The sequence below is a fragment of the Nomia melanderi genome, chromosome 13 (genome assembly GCF_051020985.1).
Source record: "Nomia melanderi isolate GNS246 chromosome 13, iyNomMela1, whole genome shotgun sequence".
NCBI lineage: Eukaryota > Metazoa > Arthropoda > Insecta > Hymenoptera > Halictidae > Nomia > Nomia melanderi.
The window spans coordinates 26,219-42,195 of record NC_135011.1 but is presented as its reverse complement, the minus strand read 5'-3'; the positions used below and the strand labels follow the sequence as shown (position 1 = coordinate 42,195).

General features: G+C 37.7%; 6 protein-coding genes across 18 annotated transcripts; 4 read left to right on the top strand and 2 right to left on the bottom strand.

Moving 5' to 3' along the window:
- The first annotated feature begins 207 nt into the window (after window positions 1–207).
- LOC116431539 (short/branched chain specific acyl-CoA dehydrogenase, mitochondrial) lies at window positions 208–4,198 on the top strand. 3 transcript variants are annotated; one of them, XM_031987132.2, is made up of 9 exons: window positions 208–948; window positions 2,125–2,239; window positions 2,400–2,500; window positions 2,577–2,783; window positions 2,853–3,023; window positions 3,130–3,255; window positions 3,369–3,551; window positions 3,639–3,774; window positions 3,907–4,198. In XM_031987132.2, the coding sequence occupies exons 1-9, from the start codon at window positions 889–891 to the stop codon at window positions 4,080–4,082; spliced, it is 1,275 nt and encodes a 424-aa protein (XP_031842992.1). In that variant the 5' UTR covers window positions 208–888; the 3' UTR covers window positions 4,083–4,198. The 3 variants fall into 3 exon arrangements, with proteins under 3 accessions (XP_031842992.1, XP_031842991.1, XP_076229078.1); XM_031987131.2 differs by lacking the exon at window positions 208–948 and adding an exon at window positions 1,902–2,024; XM_076372963.1 differs by lacking the exon at window positions 208–948 and adding an exon at window positions 2,010–2,032.
- Window positions 4,199–4,367: 169 nt separating this feature from the next.
- Window positions 4,368–5,611, bottom strand: LOC116431542 (SRR1-like protein). 2 transcript variants are annotated; one of them, XM_031987145.2, is made up of 3 exons: window positions 5,448–5,611; window positions 4,671–5,381; window positions 4,368–4,535 (listed from the first exon to the last, which is right to left on the bottom strand). In XM_031987145.2, exons 1-3 carry the CDS (start codon window positions 5,609–5,611, stop codon window positions 4,523–4,525), a joined length of 888 nt encoding a protein of 295 aa, XP_031843005.1. In that variant the 3' UTR covers window positions 4,368–4,522. The 2 variants fall into 2 exon arrangements, with proteins under 2 accessions (XP_031843005.1, XP_031843006.1); XM_031987146.2 differs by having other exon boundaries at window positions 4,671–5,378.
- Window positions 5,612–5,874: 263 nt separating this feature from the next.
- On the top strand, window positions 5,875–9,587 carry LOC116431541 (uncharacterized). 6 transcript variants are annotated; one of them, XM_031987144.2, is made up of 6 exons: window positions 5,875–6,017; window positions 6,182–6,274; window positions 7,128–7,294; window positions 7,403–7,470; window positions 7,577–7,785; window positions 8,138–9,587. In XM_031987144.2, the coding sequence occupies exons 5-6, from the start codon at window positions 7,627–7,629 to the stop codon at window positions 8,867–8,869; spliced, it is 891 nt and encodes a 296-aa protein (XP_031843004.1). In that variant the 5' UTR covers window positions 5,875–6,017; window positions 6,182–6,274; window positions 7,128–7,294; window positions 7,403–7,470; window positions 7,577–7,626; the 3' UTR covers window positions 8,870–9,587. The 6 variants fall into 6 exon arrangements, with proteins under 6 accessions (XP_031843004.1, XP_031843003.1, XP_076229079.1 ...); XM_031987143.2 differs by having other exon boundaries at window positions 6,182–6,289; XM_076372964.1 differs by lacking the exons at window positions 5,875–6,017; window positions 6,182–6,274 and adding an exon at window positions 6,821–6,971.
- An 88-nt stretch (window positions 9,588–9,675) lies between these two features.
- Window positions 9,676–11,955, top strand: Rpn10 (regulatory particle non-ATPase 10). 3 transcript variants are annotated; one of them, XM_031986623.2, is made up of 6 exons: window positions 9,676–9,896; window positions 10,318–10,458; window positions 10,547–10,658; window positions 10,761–11,135; window positions 11,218–11,506; window positions 11,604–11,955. In XM_031986623.2, exons 1-6 carry the CDS (start codon window positions 9,889–9,891, stop codon window positions 11,831–11,833), a joined length of 1,155 nt encoding a protein of 384 aa, XP_031842483.1. In that variant the 5' UTR covers window positions 9,676–9,888; the 3' UTR covers window positions 11,834–11,955. The 3 variants fall into 3 exon arrangements, with proteins under 3 accessions (XP_031842483.1, XP_031842482.1, XP_031842484.1); XM_031986622.2 differs by having other exon boundaries at window positions 9,709–9,891; XM_031986624.2 differs by lacking the exon at window positions 9,676–9,896 and adding an exon at window positions 9,948–10,235.
- Window positions 11,956–12,098: 143 nt separating this feature from the next.
- Window positions 12,099–14,976, top strand: LOC116431348 (rhotekin). 2 transcript variants are annotated; one of them, XM_031986621.2, is made up of 8 exons: window positions 12,099–12,353; window positions 12,906–13,096; window positions 13,162–13,371; window positions 13,489–13,668; window positions 13,765–13,865; window positions 13,987–14,201; window positions 14,296–14,580; window positions 14,656–14,976. In XM_031986621.2, exons 1-8 carry the CDS (start codon window positions 12,207–12,209, stop codon window positions 14,689–14,691), a joined length of 1,365 nt encoding a protein of 454 aa, XP_031842481.1. In that variant the 5' UTR covers window positions 12,099–12,206; the 3' UTR covers window positions 14,692–14,976. The 2 variants fall into 2 exon arrangements, with proteins under 2 accessions (XP_031842481.1, XP_031842479.1); XM_031986619.2 differs by having other exon boundaries at window positions 14,296–14,584.
- LOC116431350 (HIG1 domain family member 2A, mitochondrial) lies at window positions 14,829–15,914 on the bottom strand. Of its 2 annotated transcripts, none has more exons than XM_031986625.2 (3): window positions 15,746–15,914; window positions 15,428–15,662; window positions 14,829–15,320 (listed from the first exon to the last, which is right to left on the bottom strand). In XM_031986625.2, exons 2-3 carry the CDS (start codon window positions 15,558–15,560, stop codon window positions 15,154–15,156), a joined length of 300 nt encoding a protein of 99 aa, XP_031842485.1. In that variant the 5' UTR covers window positions 15,561–15,662; window positions 15,746–15,914; the 3' UTR covers window positions 14,829–15,153. The 2 variants fall into 2 exon arrangements, with proteins under 2 accessions (XP_031842485.1, XP_031842487.1); XM_031986627.2 differs by having other exon boundaries at window positions 15,428–15,620; window positions 15,746–15,903.
- Between the last annotated feature and the right edge of the window lie 63 nt (window positions 15,915–15,977).

The window sequence follows — 15,977 nt, the reverse complement described above, 5'->3', positions numbered from 1 at the left end:
TCTGTGTTATCGTACAAGGATTCCTCTTTCGCGTCGACGTTTATCCGGCGTATTTTCTGCACATTCGATACACATAGATGGGATTACATAATGCATACACGCGCATTTAGCGATATACGGTAACATGTGCCACGTGAATGTACACACACATCCGCATCATCGCACGCACATCATAGCATATTGTTGCATATCGATGTAGAATTGTTGTTTCTCGTTTGTTTGATCCTCTCTCTCTCTCTCTCTCTGGCCCAGATATCTTATTTATCGCGCGCAATAAGTTGGCACACGTAGACACATGTGTATACATAGTTTAAAGTACGCCGATAAACGTATGAGAATTGCACACTTGTAACGTCGCGTTTAGAGTTGACGAGTTGTAATCGATCGCAATAGAATTATGGATCACGGATCTAGAAAACAGCTATAAAAGGAAAGAAAATAATCGAAAGATGAATACAGTGTGTGGAGAGCGTAAAGCAACTCTAAGAAAAATATGAATACGAAAAGGAATATGCGTAGAGGAATATTGAAAAAAATGTTTTATCGTTTTCTCAAGTATCTAGACAGCGATCTTGAGTAAACATCTGCCTAACGAAATGTAACAATTTACATAAGACGCATCATTCGGAGAGACGTTCACGATTACAGTCAAAATTCTTCTTCTTCTTCTTCTTCTTATATAAGAACCTGTTCGACGCTCGACCAGAAGAGACTGTGAACGGAGGTTCGAGGGAGGCCGACGTTCATAATGCCACGATCCAGTCAGTGTTGATTTAGCCTGGAACCAGGCAACACGTGCATCTCCTTTATTCGGTTCGTCGATTCGTCGATTCGTTAATTCGATTTTTTATTTTACACCGGATCGGTTCACACAGAGTATCGATAAAAATGGCCATCCGGAGCATCACCTTGAAAATAAATAGAAATTCAATGGCATCGCTGATACAAGTGGGTATACACAACCAATTCTATTCCTTGCAATTTCTCCTCTTAACGTTAATAATCTTGTAATTGTATTCCATATCGTAAAAATGTAATTACATGTAACGGCATGCGGGGTAAGATCGAAACGAAATATTCTCGATATTTCAATGAAAACAGTATATCGGAAATTCTAATGAAACATCGTTCGCCAAACAGAAAAAAGTTCTGTCAATTATTTAGAGGAAGAGGTCACTGTCCTTGGATCTCGACTTTCAATCGACCTTCTTTCAATTAACTTGGAACGAACATTCAAAATGGAACTTGGAATACAATATCGAATACATCGTTGAAACTGTTGGTATATCCAAGGTGAACACTAGTCTCTTACTGCTGTACGAATTATTCTACTCATTTTAAACTGACAAACCTGATAGCGCGTAATGCTACTTTTCAAAGGCACTATTCCTCTATACTGTATGGAAATAATGGGTGTATACCTTTTAATCGTACCTTTGATATACCATCGATATTCCATTCGTCACACGTACCATATTTACTCGCAGAAATGAATGTTGATAATACGTAAACGTAACGTACACATCGCACTCTCGCATTCGACCCTTCGATGCGCTTTCCATTTTACCGATTCGGTATACGATGCACGATGCACGATCTACGATACACCGTACACCGGCCTACTTACAATTAAAACGATTCTAAGCGCTTGTCGTTCGTTTCATTCATCGGACAGTCGACGACAAACATTATCATAGAAGATACATGTATTCGATATGTATCGGTATAAATTGATATAAAAGAAGTCATTACTTTCAATTTATTCGAATCAAGCTGCCGATTGTAATTGATATTCAGCAGCAATAGCGTTACTTTATCGCATCTTAATGTAAACTTTGTACATCGCAGCGAATTATTTCACGAGTACGTTAATGGAATATCGCAATCTGACGTCATCGAGCTTTTTTTCATTTATTCTCGAAGCTGATTGAAAGCAGATACTACTTGTCAGTTAGGAAAACATGTCTCCGCATTTTCGACCCTTTTGCGCAATTATCTTATTTCGCACGTCTTTACGTATTTATGTATTTATGTATTTATGCATTTATGTATTTATGTATTTGCGTTTTTTTCCATTTTACGCTATTCCCTATTAATAATTAATCGCTGAATAATTCAATTCAGGTGCCACGAAATGCATACTTTAAAAGGTATTTGAGTACAAGCACACCACGGAACGATCAGTGTCCAGGACCTCTCTCTCAGTTCACGGACGAAGAACTTTTGATGAAAGAAACTGGTAGTTACAATACAATACAATATTATTCTGCACTTAAACTTATTTACGGTTACGGTTACCCATGCTCAGCTGGAAGGAGCCAAGCGATGTTCCTTGCCAACGAATGATATGAAATCTGCCCTGTAATGTAATATAACGTGTAATAGAATTTGTTGTTTAGTTAGCAAATTTGCGAAAGAAGAAATCGCTCCGCTCGTACGTAAAATGGACAAGGAAGGCAAGATAGACGAGGGATTGTTACGAAAACTGTTCGAAAATGGTGTACGTAAATGGCACGGATCTTTTCACTGCATCAGTATAGTATACGTTTATCAGCATCTTCTTTTATTCGGCTTAGCTAATGGGCATTGAGATTCCCGAAAAATATGGTGGTTCTGGATCCAATTTCATGTCCACGATCTTAACGATAGAAGAACTGGCAAAGATCGATGGATCTGTTGCAGCGCTAGTCGATATCCATAATACATTGGTGAATTCGTTGATTTCAAAAGTCGCTTCGGAAGAACAAAAAGCAAAGTATTTGCCAGGATTAGCTCAGGATTACGTAAGTGGACATTAACCGACGAGTAACGAGTTCTCGACTACTCGCACTAGTTCACCGTACTTTCTTTAGGCGGGTAGCTTTTGTCTAACGGAGCCTGGATCGGGATCCGATGCGTTTTCCTTGAAGACTGAAGCAAAACACGTTGGCTCCCATTACCTGATAAACGGTACAAAAATGTGGATTTCAAATTCGGACATTGCCAAATTATTTATAGTTTTTGCTAACGCCAACCCGTCTATCGTAAGTTCAAAGCATTACTATTTGATTTCACTCTACTTCGAATTTGACCAATCTTTTTACCAATAGTCAAACGACGATTCGAGTGATATTTAATATTCGATTGTAGGGATACCGTGGTATCACAGCGTTCTTCGTGGAACGGGATACACCTGGGCTGACAGTTGCCAAACCGGAGGATAAACTCGGAATAAAAGCGTCGGGTACCTGCATGGTCCATTTTGATAATGTTCAAGTAAGGAAAACGATTCCTCGAGATCGGATATACGCAAATATACTACCAGAGACTACTTGCTTCTACATAGAGCAGGTTATTTTATGCATTCGTTGTACATGAAATCTACTCAGGTTCCGGAAACTAACATCGTAGGAGAGTTTGGGCATGGTTACAAATACGCTGCTGGGTTCTTAAACGAAGGTCGTATCGGTATCGGAGCTCAAATGATTGGTATAGCGCAAGGCTGCGTGGATGCTACTATACCGTACACCTTGGAAAGAAAGCAGTTTGGAAAAGATATTTTCTCGTTTCAAGTATAAGAAAATTCATATTTTTCTCCAACGTGAACATAACGAGACAGAAAGAACATCTATACACAATCGTTTCGTCTGTTTTCTTAGTCTATGCAACACCAAATTGCTCAAGTGGTCACCGAGCTCGAGTGTGCCAGATTATTGGTATACAATGCTGCCAGATTAGTCGATGCGAAAAAGGACGTTATTAAAGAAGCCGCCATGGCGAAGCTCGTTGCTTCCGGTAAGTGGTAAAAAGACTAGTGAAAACCTAGTAAACAAACTAGTAAAACAGTAGTAAAAACCTCGATGATAATAAATAGAGAAAATAGATTTCAAATAAATAAATGTTTCGAATAAATTTGAAAACATTTAGAAACGGCTCTGCACGTCACCGCAAAGTGCATCGATTTCATGGGTGGCGTAGGGTTCACGACCGACTTTCCTCAAGAAAAATACTTCAGAGATTCCAAGATTGGTACTATTTACGAAGGGACCAGTAACATGCAGCTATCGACCATAGCCAAGTGTATTCGTAAAGAATATTCGTAAACTTTTCATTATTACTCGTGCATTTTTATTTTTCTACTTCGTTTTATACATTACAGTTTTTTACTTCTTTGTACAAACTTATTCTTCAATAAATTTGTATTATACTTCGTTCAGAATTATTACAGACGAGGATTACATCGGATCGTGAGGTAATTTAAATCCGAGAAGGTCCGCAGTTTCTTGAGTAGTTCGTTCACCTTTACCACTGTACCGGGTTAGAATTTCTTTACAGATTCGCCGAGAATTCAAATAACATAAATATGTTTCCGCCAAATTTTTCAGCTCCTCTCGAGCTTTACACAACACTTCGGAAGTTTCTCGATGAGCCCGTGCCTGCTCCAAAATGTAACGCACCATGATATCATTTTGCCCCTTTCCTTCGGATGTCGACCGTCGAATTTCTTGTATAAGCGCACGAATCAATTGTACGTTGGTTTTCGTCATCGAGTCAACCTACAACAGATAAAATCGTATCGACAATTATATTTCTGATTAAATCTGACAGAAAAACTCTCACATATGCTAAAACACTGTACACTTTCTATGGTACACGTGCGTTCTTTCTGAATCTAAAGAATGAAATAATACCTAGAAAGATAATTATAGTTCTTAGCATCTATTTCTTCCGTTTGTTTCACAGTGAAATAGTCAATGATCGTGTTCGAGTAGCAGGGTTCTTTTCTCTCAGTCCAGAAATTCCCAGGCACTTTAGCGATATCTTCTTCCAAAAATATGTGAATGTTCAAATCGTTGAATACTTGTTCGTGCGGAAAATTATTTCGCAAAGTAATTTCTCTGACGTATGGTCGAATACGCACGATATAATCGACTCGAACAGACACATTGGATGCTATTAAATTATCCACCACAACGGAGAAGCTATTAGTCAAAAGAATACATTTGCTTAACCTCTTACCCCAATTGGCATAGAGGAAATTATTAATTAAATGTATCGAACAGTGGGGCATGTAAACAAGCGTCGTATCATCCTCGACGATCCGTTTGCCTTCCTCGTTAACATTTAAAACATCCAAGCCGAATCTTGTTAAAAGCTTCATTTCTATCGGGGTAAAAATTGGATCGTACACACGTACTCGCGAACAATAATGATTTTTCAAAGACAGTAGCAATGCCAACTGATACTTGGCAGATTTCTGACTCGAGAAAGAACCCAGACCGTAACACAGTATCTCTGAAATACCACTGACATTCAAAGCATTCAAAGATGTTTTTATACAGTGGAAAACATTATCGGCAAACAACGAATCTCTAAATTCAGTCTCCGTCTCGAGCAGTCTTCTGAAAATTATTGTAAAATAAAATGTACGTACACTCGGTGGTCTTAAAACAATAATAATGTCTTACCCGAAAAGGGATTCACAATTAACATCGTTAAAATGATCGTTCTCGTTGTCGTTGACTGATAAAGGTACATTCGAATCACACTTGTTTCGAATGTGAGACACGCGTTTCTTTCGGCGAGAAACAACTAGTTTAAATTCTTCGACATCCCCCATCTCGCGAGTCATTCTATCCAATTCGAGTGTATCTAGACACTGTTTTCCAGGTGATTTTAATCGTTTGTTATTTTTATCATCTTTGAATGACACATAACATTCTTTGGTGTAGAACGATGCGCGCAATGTAGCACATGCATGGACAAACTAAAAAGTCACTCGAGACGAGGTTATCGTGCATCGATTAGATACGACAGTACAACGTCAAACCGCTAAAAACTTGAGTAACTTTGATCGTGAATGCATACAACTATCGAATTCATAGTTTTATTTAGCAATACCTGAAATGTTGTATTCGACAACACGATTATTAATCACGCGATTATGCTGAAATACAGTCCAATAGGCGGCGCAGTTACAAGTTCTACAACCTGCCGTTGCCGTTTAAAAATATCGTTAGAAGCTGAAGGATCGGCGAGTGAGAATAGATTTTTCTTTAGTCTGCTTTAAATCTGATATCCTTTACCAGAAGTAAAGGATACGGATTGATCAGATTTATCATTAGATGTAACCACGAATTTCAATGATAAACATGAAACGTAAACATGAACTGTAAATCGAAATTTGTTTGAAATATTATAGGTTAGTCTAGATGGAGCTAGCGATGCGCTGCTCCTTTCCTCTATGGCCACGCAACCAAGTTGGAAGCTGTTTGTAGCGTATGCATACCATGCAGTACGTATTTAATACGTACGTATCTTAATATATTTCTAAAAAGAAAAACAAAAGAATGTTCTACTAGCATTTTCATTGCAACATTGCGCGTTAGTCTTTTGCGACTCTTCTTTCCGAACTATGCAAGTACCTAGACAAGTACCTAAACGTCTATTCACTTTGAAAACTAAACTACAGTTACGATAATACAAGATTTATTTGCTGAGAAACGAGTAGCATGACAATAATTTGGTGTACGCATATTATGAGACTCGATCGATGTATATCGTCCTCTATTCTCTCCGTTGTCTGTTGCGATGGGTACAAACGTGATAATTAATAATTATTATATTAGAATTTTGATAAGAAAACCGAAAACTTGAAAGAACACGTGACAGCGAATTTAATCGCGAATCGGCTAGAAGGAAAAGCGTCGAGGCGATCGTAACTGCCGATGTGTACAGCATATGACGTATGCGTTATTCGTCAACGACAAACTGACCGAACGAACGAATCAACGAACGAACCAACGAACGAACGGTCGTGCAAGCGTAAGCGGTCGAGCAAGCGAACCGTCAGTTATGATCGATCGGCATAAATTCGATCCAACAAGTGTACATAACAAGTTCGTATCGATGAAACCGTACCGATCGATTTTAACTAACAGCATTTTGACAGAGTGCAATATATTATAAAGGAAGAAACACGACAGCCAAAGGTAAAGAGAAAAGATTCGTCGTGCCAATAGCGTGTGATTAAACGAACGCGATTCTTCCATTTCGATCGATTGATTTTGACACGACGATTTGCATTTGATCGTGAACATGGGAAATGCGAAGAGTTAAATCGTGCTAACGATCGTTTCTTTCTATAGATATCAATGATCAGCCTAATCGGCTAGGCGTTGCCATATTTGCTCGAAGCAAAGGTAAAGGCGGGAGCAACAGAACAGTATCGAAATGACGTTACAGCTACTTTGCCTTTAATGTACCGACAATACTTTACTCGTCGCATCGATCGAGCCTTTCCTTTTTTCAGAATGTGAGTTGACAACTGTTTCAAAGATTTTCGGCTCGTTTACCTTTCGAATCGATTAATCATTACGAGATCATATATATAATTTTTTCAGAGTTTACCGATTGATTTTAGGATAAAGGAGTCGTAGAGTACGTAACATCTACCTTCTTCCAATCGAAAAACCTGAAATTCAGCCGGAAGTAAGTTCTTAACGGTAAAAATAAGCAGTTTCTTTTCCTTTTTGTTTCGTTTGTTTTCTCTTCAATGAAATTGATCTCCATCGATGTTTTATCCGTTGTGATTCAGGCGTAAACCGATCGTTCCAACGTCGCCAACGTGCAACATTTTTTTAAGAGATGTCTTTCAGTACACAAACCAATAAATGGACTCCGAAATTAATAGTAATTTTTCAATTAACCGTTTGGAGTGTCGTTGGGATTTTACTTCTTCGAAAAGGTGCAAAATCTTTACGCGCTATCGAGGAGACGCTACGAAATGACACTGCCGATACACAGGTTTGACATTTCTATCGATCACGAAAAAATAAGATGTTTTACTTGAAGATAATCGTGCATTACTCTTGTATACGATGCGCGTGTCGAGAAGAGCGTTGGCCAATAATGACAACATATACGTCGTACATGGATACATATACATATTACCATTTAGTTTAGTTTACCATTCGGATGTACATTTCAATTCTATTATCTTCCCAGTGGTAAAACGGGATGTCTTGTAGCTAATCGGTATATATCGAAATCGCACTAGTTTTCTCGAAATTTCTTTGATTTACGTATACGCGCGTATGTATATGATTCGGTGCAGAAAGACCAACTAGCAAAAGAATCGAGAACCATATTTTCACAGGAAAGGATCGCGAAGCGGAATGAAGACAAGCTGATTCAAGACTCGGGTATCACAGAAAATCGTCACCGAATTGCTGAGATTGTAACTCGACGGAAAGAGGTGGTGTTGGCTCTTGACGGTTCCGAAACGGCTAGGCGAAACGGAATATGGTTGTCGCTTAAGCCGTATGCTCCTCATCGAGCAGATGGTATTTCCGTCGGGAAACAAACTACAATTGATCGCAAACAAGATCCTCGTGGCATCCGTGCGATACAAACTTTGAACATTCGTACGTCTAACGAGAATAAAGATGAACAACGAAATAAAAGAGGAAGTAGCATCCGTACAATAGCTACGTCCGATCAAAGTTTTTATGTCGAAGAAACAACCACCACAATCGACGAGGACACGTCAAGCGTATTGTTTCAGTCGAACTCTGACACTGCTAATTTCACTGCGCTAACAAGCACCGATAAGTTCGAAAAGAAATTACAGCGCACTCCTGTTAACCGAATTGGCGTGGCTGTCGCTATAACGATGCTGGCGATCGGTGTAGTTATGCTGCTTTTAGGGCCCCTTATCGTTATCCTACGGGCTTACGGCGATAGAAGGCGATGTAGGCAAACTTTTTTAAAATCGAGGTGTCATGCCGATCGACCACCTACTTACGAGGAAGCGGTTTTGATGGACCAAGCACCGAGATATTCGACGCTTCAACTCGACACAACCTTCGAATCTTCCTTCTCCCTTTAATCTATCTTAATTAGAATTAGTTTATTACAACTTTGGAACAATTTATTTGAATCGTTATGCGTGTACGTTGTGTGTATGCTTATGTGGGTGTATCTCTCTCTCTCTCTCTCTCTCTCTCTCTCTCTCTCTCTCTCTCTCTCTCTCTCTCTCTCTCTCTCTCTCTCTCTCTCTCTCTCTCTCTCTCTCTCTCTCTCTCTCTCTCTCTCTCTCTCTCTCTCTCTCTCTCTCTCTCTCTCTCTCTCTCTCTCTCTCTCTCTCTCTCTCTCTTTGTCTCGTGCGTGCGTACGTACATGTGTGTGTGCCTAAAAGAAGCCACCGGTCAGCTCGATCGCTGCAATGTCGTACAAAAAAAAAACGATCCGCTTCAGTCATTGGCGTTTACCGTTGCGATATCGTTTCTGATATTGTGGCATTGTCCAGATCGAGCACACGCCGGTTTTTCTTTGAACCTCCAGCGAGATTATGTGTACATAAGTATGTGTGTATATATGTATATACAGCACAGATGTATATAAGAATGTTTTGTAGTCTCGTGTATTTGCCTGTCGTCAAATCTCATTAATTTTTATACATTCTCCATTTTTCGTACGTTCTTTGAAATTCCGCCTTGAATCATAATACAGTTCCGATCAGTTTATTTCACTTATGTACAGCGAATCGTTTATTCATCATCCGCGCTTATATTACCTAGTAAAATAATCAAAGAATATGCAGACGAGCTAATTTCTTATGCGCACATCTCATATTATTTTCTCGCTTTTTCTCTAGTCTCCCTTCATATTTTTTTTTCTTTCCAATATTCATCGTTTAAACAATTATTGACAAGTACTCGTGTTCACATTGTCTCTTCAAGTTAATCGTACGATCTGAACAAAGCAATATATACGAATCGAACTGAACAAAAGTGAACGTAGGAAAGTACTACAACGCCGAACAGAACAGAACAGAACGGAACGAAACGAAACGGACTGAAACAACTCGGTGATTCGAGCCAAGATGGTCCTGGAAAGTACGATGATATGGTAAGGTATTGACATTTGTTACATTTATTCCGAGTAATCTCATATTTGATTGTTTTTCGGTTTACATGATTCAATTTAGTTATACTTAAAAGTTCAACAATTTCTCGGGTTGACTCTGTACCGATAAATATCTGAATAATCGTGAACGTTGGTCGTGAGTGACAGTGCAAAGTTGAAACGGTTGCAGCGTAGGGTTCACAAGAAATTCTTTTTAAAAAGTTCAAATTCTTGAATATTAGCTGCAGTTTAAATATCAATTAAATGTACGACCTTTTTTACAATGAAAACTGAACATGATTACATACTAATGGAACGTATCTAGCATTACAACATTCCGACTGGAGGTTATACGATACTGAAAAAATAACATTGCAAATTACTACACCAATTTCATATATTCATCGATGGCTACTGAAACTCTTTTAGTGTCGACAACAGCGATTACATGAGAAATGGAGATTTTTTACCCACGCGCCTTCAAGCACAACAGGATGCCGTTAATCTGGTTTGTCACTCCAAGACTCGATCGAATCCGGAAAACAACGTCGGCTTAATCACATTGGCCAAGTAAGCGATAACATTTCATAATTGCATCTTCAAACAAGGACGTTCTTATTTTTCTTCTTATTCTTATTATTTTCACGTGTCCGCACAGCGTTGAAGTATTGGCTACATTAACCAGCGATGTTGGTAGAATTCTATCCAAGCTTCATCAAGTCCAACCAAATGGCAATCTAAGTTTGATCACTGGAATAAGAATTGCACACGTGAGTATATTTATACGTATATACATATATATACATATCTTTTTTTCCTTTGTACAGTGTAAAAACAACCATTATAATTATAAACAAAATATTGTACAACAGTTAGCGTTGAAACATCGTCAAGGTAAAAACCATAAAATGCGTATTGTGGCTTTCATCGGCAGTCCAATAGAGATCGATGAAAAGGAACTCGTAAAGTTGGCCAAACGTTTGAAGAAAGAAAAAGTGAACGTGGATGTTATTAGTTTTGGTGAGGAAAGTGTTAATAACGAAGTGTTGACAGCCTTCGTTAATGCTCTCAATGGAAAGGACGGTACAGGAAGTCATTTGGTCACTGTTCCACCTGGACCGCACTTATCTGATGCGTTAATTTCGTCGCCCATAATTCAAGGAGAGGATGGAATGGGTGGTACAGGTATGGGAGGCGCTGCTTACGAGTTCGGCGTTGATCCTAACGAAGATCCAGAGCTGGCATTGGTTTGTACATCATAATTCTTTACAATCTTCTGCAAACAATATAATAGTAATAACATTTCCGTGATTATTCATTCTTACATAGGCACTGCGTGTTTCTATGGAAGAACAACGACAACGTCAAGAAGAGGAAGCACGACGAGCTCAAGCAACCGAAGCAGCTGCGAACAAGCAACCGGAAACTATTAAAGAGGTACCCAACGAAGAAGCAATGTTGAAACGTGCACTTGCCATGTCCCTCGAGGGTGCTGAAGATTCATCTTCGACGACTGACAACAATACTACACCGTCTAGTGGAAATGTACCGGATTTTGCTCGTATGACGGAAGAGGAGCAGATTGCTTTTGCCATGCAAATGTCTATGCAAGATCAACGTAAGACAATATTTATGTACATCTACTTCCAAGTACGTACATAGGCTGAAATTAAAACTACCATGCGTACTATATTTTCTCCTCCTTTCTTTTGCAGAAGAACACGAGTCTCTGAAGGAGGAGGCAATGGAAGTCGAAGAAGACTACGCCGCTGTTATGTCTGATCCAGCATTTCTGCAATCAGTTTTGGAGAATTTACCAGGCGTTGATCCCCATTCCGAAGCCGTCCGTCAAGCTGTTGGATCTCTACAGCAAAACAAGGATAAAGATAAGGAGAAAGAAAAGGAGAAGGAAAAGGAAAAAGACAAAGATAAGGAAAAGAAATGAAAATTCAATGCTTCTTGGATATATATATATATATACATATATATATATATATATATAACTGTATGTTAATCGCTGTTTTGTGAATACATCTATACCAAATATAAGTTTTCGATTTTTCAGGATTTTATTAACCGTTCTCTCTGTCCTCTACTCCCTTTCATTCTACACTCGTTAATCAACTAAGACTTTTTCTTAACAATTGCTTCGATTTATTTCATCCTGATGTCGTTTATTGTTTTTTCGCAAGAATCGCTCGTTATCCCCTCTTCTCGTGAACGTTGTATATCACAATGGCTGACTTGATTTCAAAAGACAAGTGTATACTCCATTTAAGTAAGTAAATGCCGTTGAAAGAGAAACATCAAATTTCAAAATGGCGCCACGTAGAAAAAGTATCGGAACGATTCGTGGTTCTTTTAGTAATAATTTAGATAAGGAAAACAATTATTTACGTTCGTTAAGTGATTATCAGGCACGGGTCAGAAGACGAGAGAGTATTCGAAATTGCAAAAATGTAGCGGTAAGTTTAAACTTGTTTGTTTACTATTTATTGCTTCCTTTATTACAAGACAGAAGTCTCGTTACTGCATTTAGTATTTTTTAAACTATAATAAATAGGAGAATAAACAAAATTTGAATTTTTTTCAATACATTAAATTCATAAGTTATACGTTTTTCTGGATAGGTTATGCAATGAGATCAAATTTATCTCCCGACAAAAACGATATATTCCATTTCCTCCTTTTCTTTATAATTTTTGCAAAATGAATAATCAATATCGAACAATTTGAAACATACATTCGTGTAAATTGTATACACATATATTATATTTTGCTCCTGAGTAATTTTACAGATGCAACAATGATTTACAAATAAATATTACAAGATTTACGAGTATACTTGTTGCACAGTTTGTCGAAAAAAAATTAATTATTATACATTTTGTTCTTATGTCAAGTAAATATACAACTGCCGTAAAGTAGGTGAGAATTTACCCTTACCCAACAGATCAGTTTCTATTGAAAAATCTATTATAATTCAAGATTTTCCTGAATAATTTGGATTTTTTCAGGAACACGATTTAGAACGAAAGATTCAGTTGGAAGTGAAAATGAAGGAGGGTTCTTTAAGATTATTAGCTGCCGCGAAGCATCCTACTCAAAGTTTGGAAGCTGCACGCGCTCTATTGACTTCAAGCAAAAGAATGTCCCTTTACATGGTTGAACTACAACATCGTGGAACTGATACTTATTTAAATAAAAGGTATTACTCCATTGATCCTTTATAACTAAATATTAAGTTCGATTATTCACTATTATATGTTACAGCACATCCAAAAGTACAGGGAGATTATCCATTTCAGATCTTAGATTTCCTTTAATGTGGAGAGATTCCGATCATTTTAAAAATCGTGGGGATCATAGAAGATTTGCAGTGTTCTGTATAGCTCGTGTTGGTACAGAAATTCATGACACAACATTACTTTATCCTATCGATAGAGGACAGACAGACATTAGTTTTCCCGATGTTTTATTATTGTAAGATACTCTTGAATCTCACGTAGTTTCATTCGTTGTATAGATTGCAAGATATACACCTTTTTTAATAATTAATTAACAACGTCAACGAAAAAAATAACACTGTTCGCTTTTCAGTAACAGTGTATCTGCAGAATTTGAATTAACATTAGAGATCTACAGTCATGTTTTGCAAGAAGATCTCAGTATTGCAAGCACCCCAACACGAATAAAAAGAACTATTCACTCGTCAATTTCGAGAACTGTCGGTAAAAAATTGGCATTATCTTTACGGGATGAATATCACTCTAGTAAACAGTGAGTTTATACCTTTATCATACGTACAGCTAATTTAATGTATAGTGTTACGTTCATGATAATTATTCAGTTGTATTTTAACCTTTTATCTTTTAGAGGACCGCAGTTTCATTTAGTGGCCTATGCAAAAATGACTCTCAACGATACCGATAAGAACATACGCACGCACGACTTGGTGTTAAACGACTTTAGTACAGGTTTATCTGAATTTCTAGTTCCTCGCTAGTTTTTTCTCTTTGTTTTCTAGGATTCTACCTTGAAAATTGATTCATCGATATTTAGCGAGATTTTAGTAAACTTCAAAATTTTGTCTTTCAGAAACCAGAATTCATGCATTGCCACTTTTTGAACATTTCTGTTGTCGTTTAAATGTACAGCCAGATTGTATCGATAAAGAAGTGTGCGCAGGATTCGTAATACTAAACGATGAACAGTGCTGGGCGCGATTACGTGGCTTTGAAATAGAAGCCTGGAAAACGAAAAAACACGCGGAAGAATTACAAGAACCTGCGTTCACAGTTAGCGTGAACAAGGTCCGACAAAATATGTTCTTCAATTTCCGAAGCGTTTTGAAATCTCGTATCGTTATAATAATTGCAATTATAAAACGTTGAAATTCCACTTCAGGGGACTCTTATTCGACAATCAAAGTCGGTGAACAATCAGTTACGGATAATCAATTGCCTAGATGGCATCAGGAAACGTGATATTATTGATTTTCATAAAAAGGAAGATGTTCACACATGGTTTCAGCAGTTGGTGTATCGTATCGACGAACACTCAAGGTGGAAACATGCGGCAATAAACTTTCAGCGAATTCCATGTTCGGAGAACTCGTGTCCCAACACAAGCACGAAAAATTCATTTGCTGGGAGTAGACGACAAGGATCCTTGTACGACGAAATACCTTTAGTAGGTAGTGCCCTTTTTAAAACCTTCTTTTTTCTTTCGTCTTTCTCTTTTAATTTTTGTTCCTTTTGGCAACAGAAGGTAGATGCGTTCTGTTCCAAAATCCGCTCGTAAAGAAACAATTTTAAAGATGTCTGCATCGGATGGAATGTTAGAACTCCTCAAATATAAGGTTGTCAAAAATGCTACAGCAACTCTAAACTCTGAAATCTCGATTACTGCGTTGAGTTCGCAGGGGAAACTTTTTCATATAGTTCACTACAGATGAAATTTATTATTATAAACGCATTTGTGTGCCAATAAATCGCTACATCCATTAACAATGTATAAATCTTATGTTACAGTACGAATTATACAGTTTGTATTTACATGCAATTATACATTTATATATTTTAAACAGATTATTTATATATTCCTTTAAATGGAATAATCAGTAAATACATTTTAATGTAAAATTTTAAACTAATATACCCGAGAAAATTCATAAATATTTTAGTGATTAGACAAGACTAAATGTTGCACATATTAAGCATTACAGATACAAATTATGGATATAAATTTCTTGGTTGGAATTGTTCATTTTTCTTGCTTTCTGACTGCAATAATATATCCACCGACCATACAACAAATGGTGAATGCTTGCGCGCCTACTCGTGCGCGCATCATGTATTGAGACATTACTCTATCTCCTTTGGAAAAACTATAGAGGCCGTAAGAAAGAGCAGATATAGTTGCCAAAGTACCTGAAGCAATAAACGATCAGAACAATAAATTCTTTAGGCAGCCGTACATCCTGTATTGTTACATGTAACTTAAATAACACTGCGATATTCGTGAAAACTACTCTTACCTATTGGTACTAAAGGATTTTCCTTCGTTTTGCGTTTTGCCTTTTCTAAAAATGTCTCAGGAACGTTAGTATAGAGTCCATCACGCACTTGACGAATCCATTCTAAATTATCTTCCGGTGAAGTCTCCGACATTGTTGTTTACGAGGTACCGAGTTTTTCAATTTGATGAGTGAATATTACATAAAGGTGTTCCTGTCAGTATTAAGTAGAAAGGTAACACATCGTGTGCGTATCCTACCGATTGACGAAGGTTATACATTTCATTTAAAAATAATGTATTCGTCTACATTTATCATAGAGAACATATAACAACCTACCGTTAATGGATTTCACCACTTGTCCCATATATACTCGTGCTTGCATACCTCTATCGAAGCCCACACGATCGTAATACCTACTTAAGGTGAGTTTGTAGGTGCGTAATCGTACAAACAAATGTAAATAAGAAAGTTCCTGCGAGCAATCTAGTGATACTCCCCTCACGAAAAGTTACTACCCTTTCCATATGCACATTTTAACCTGATACTGAGCACCACATAGAACCGCTCG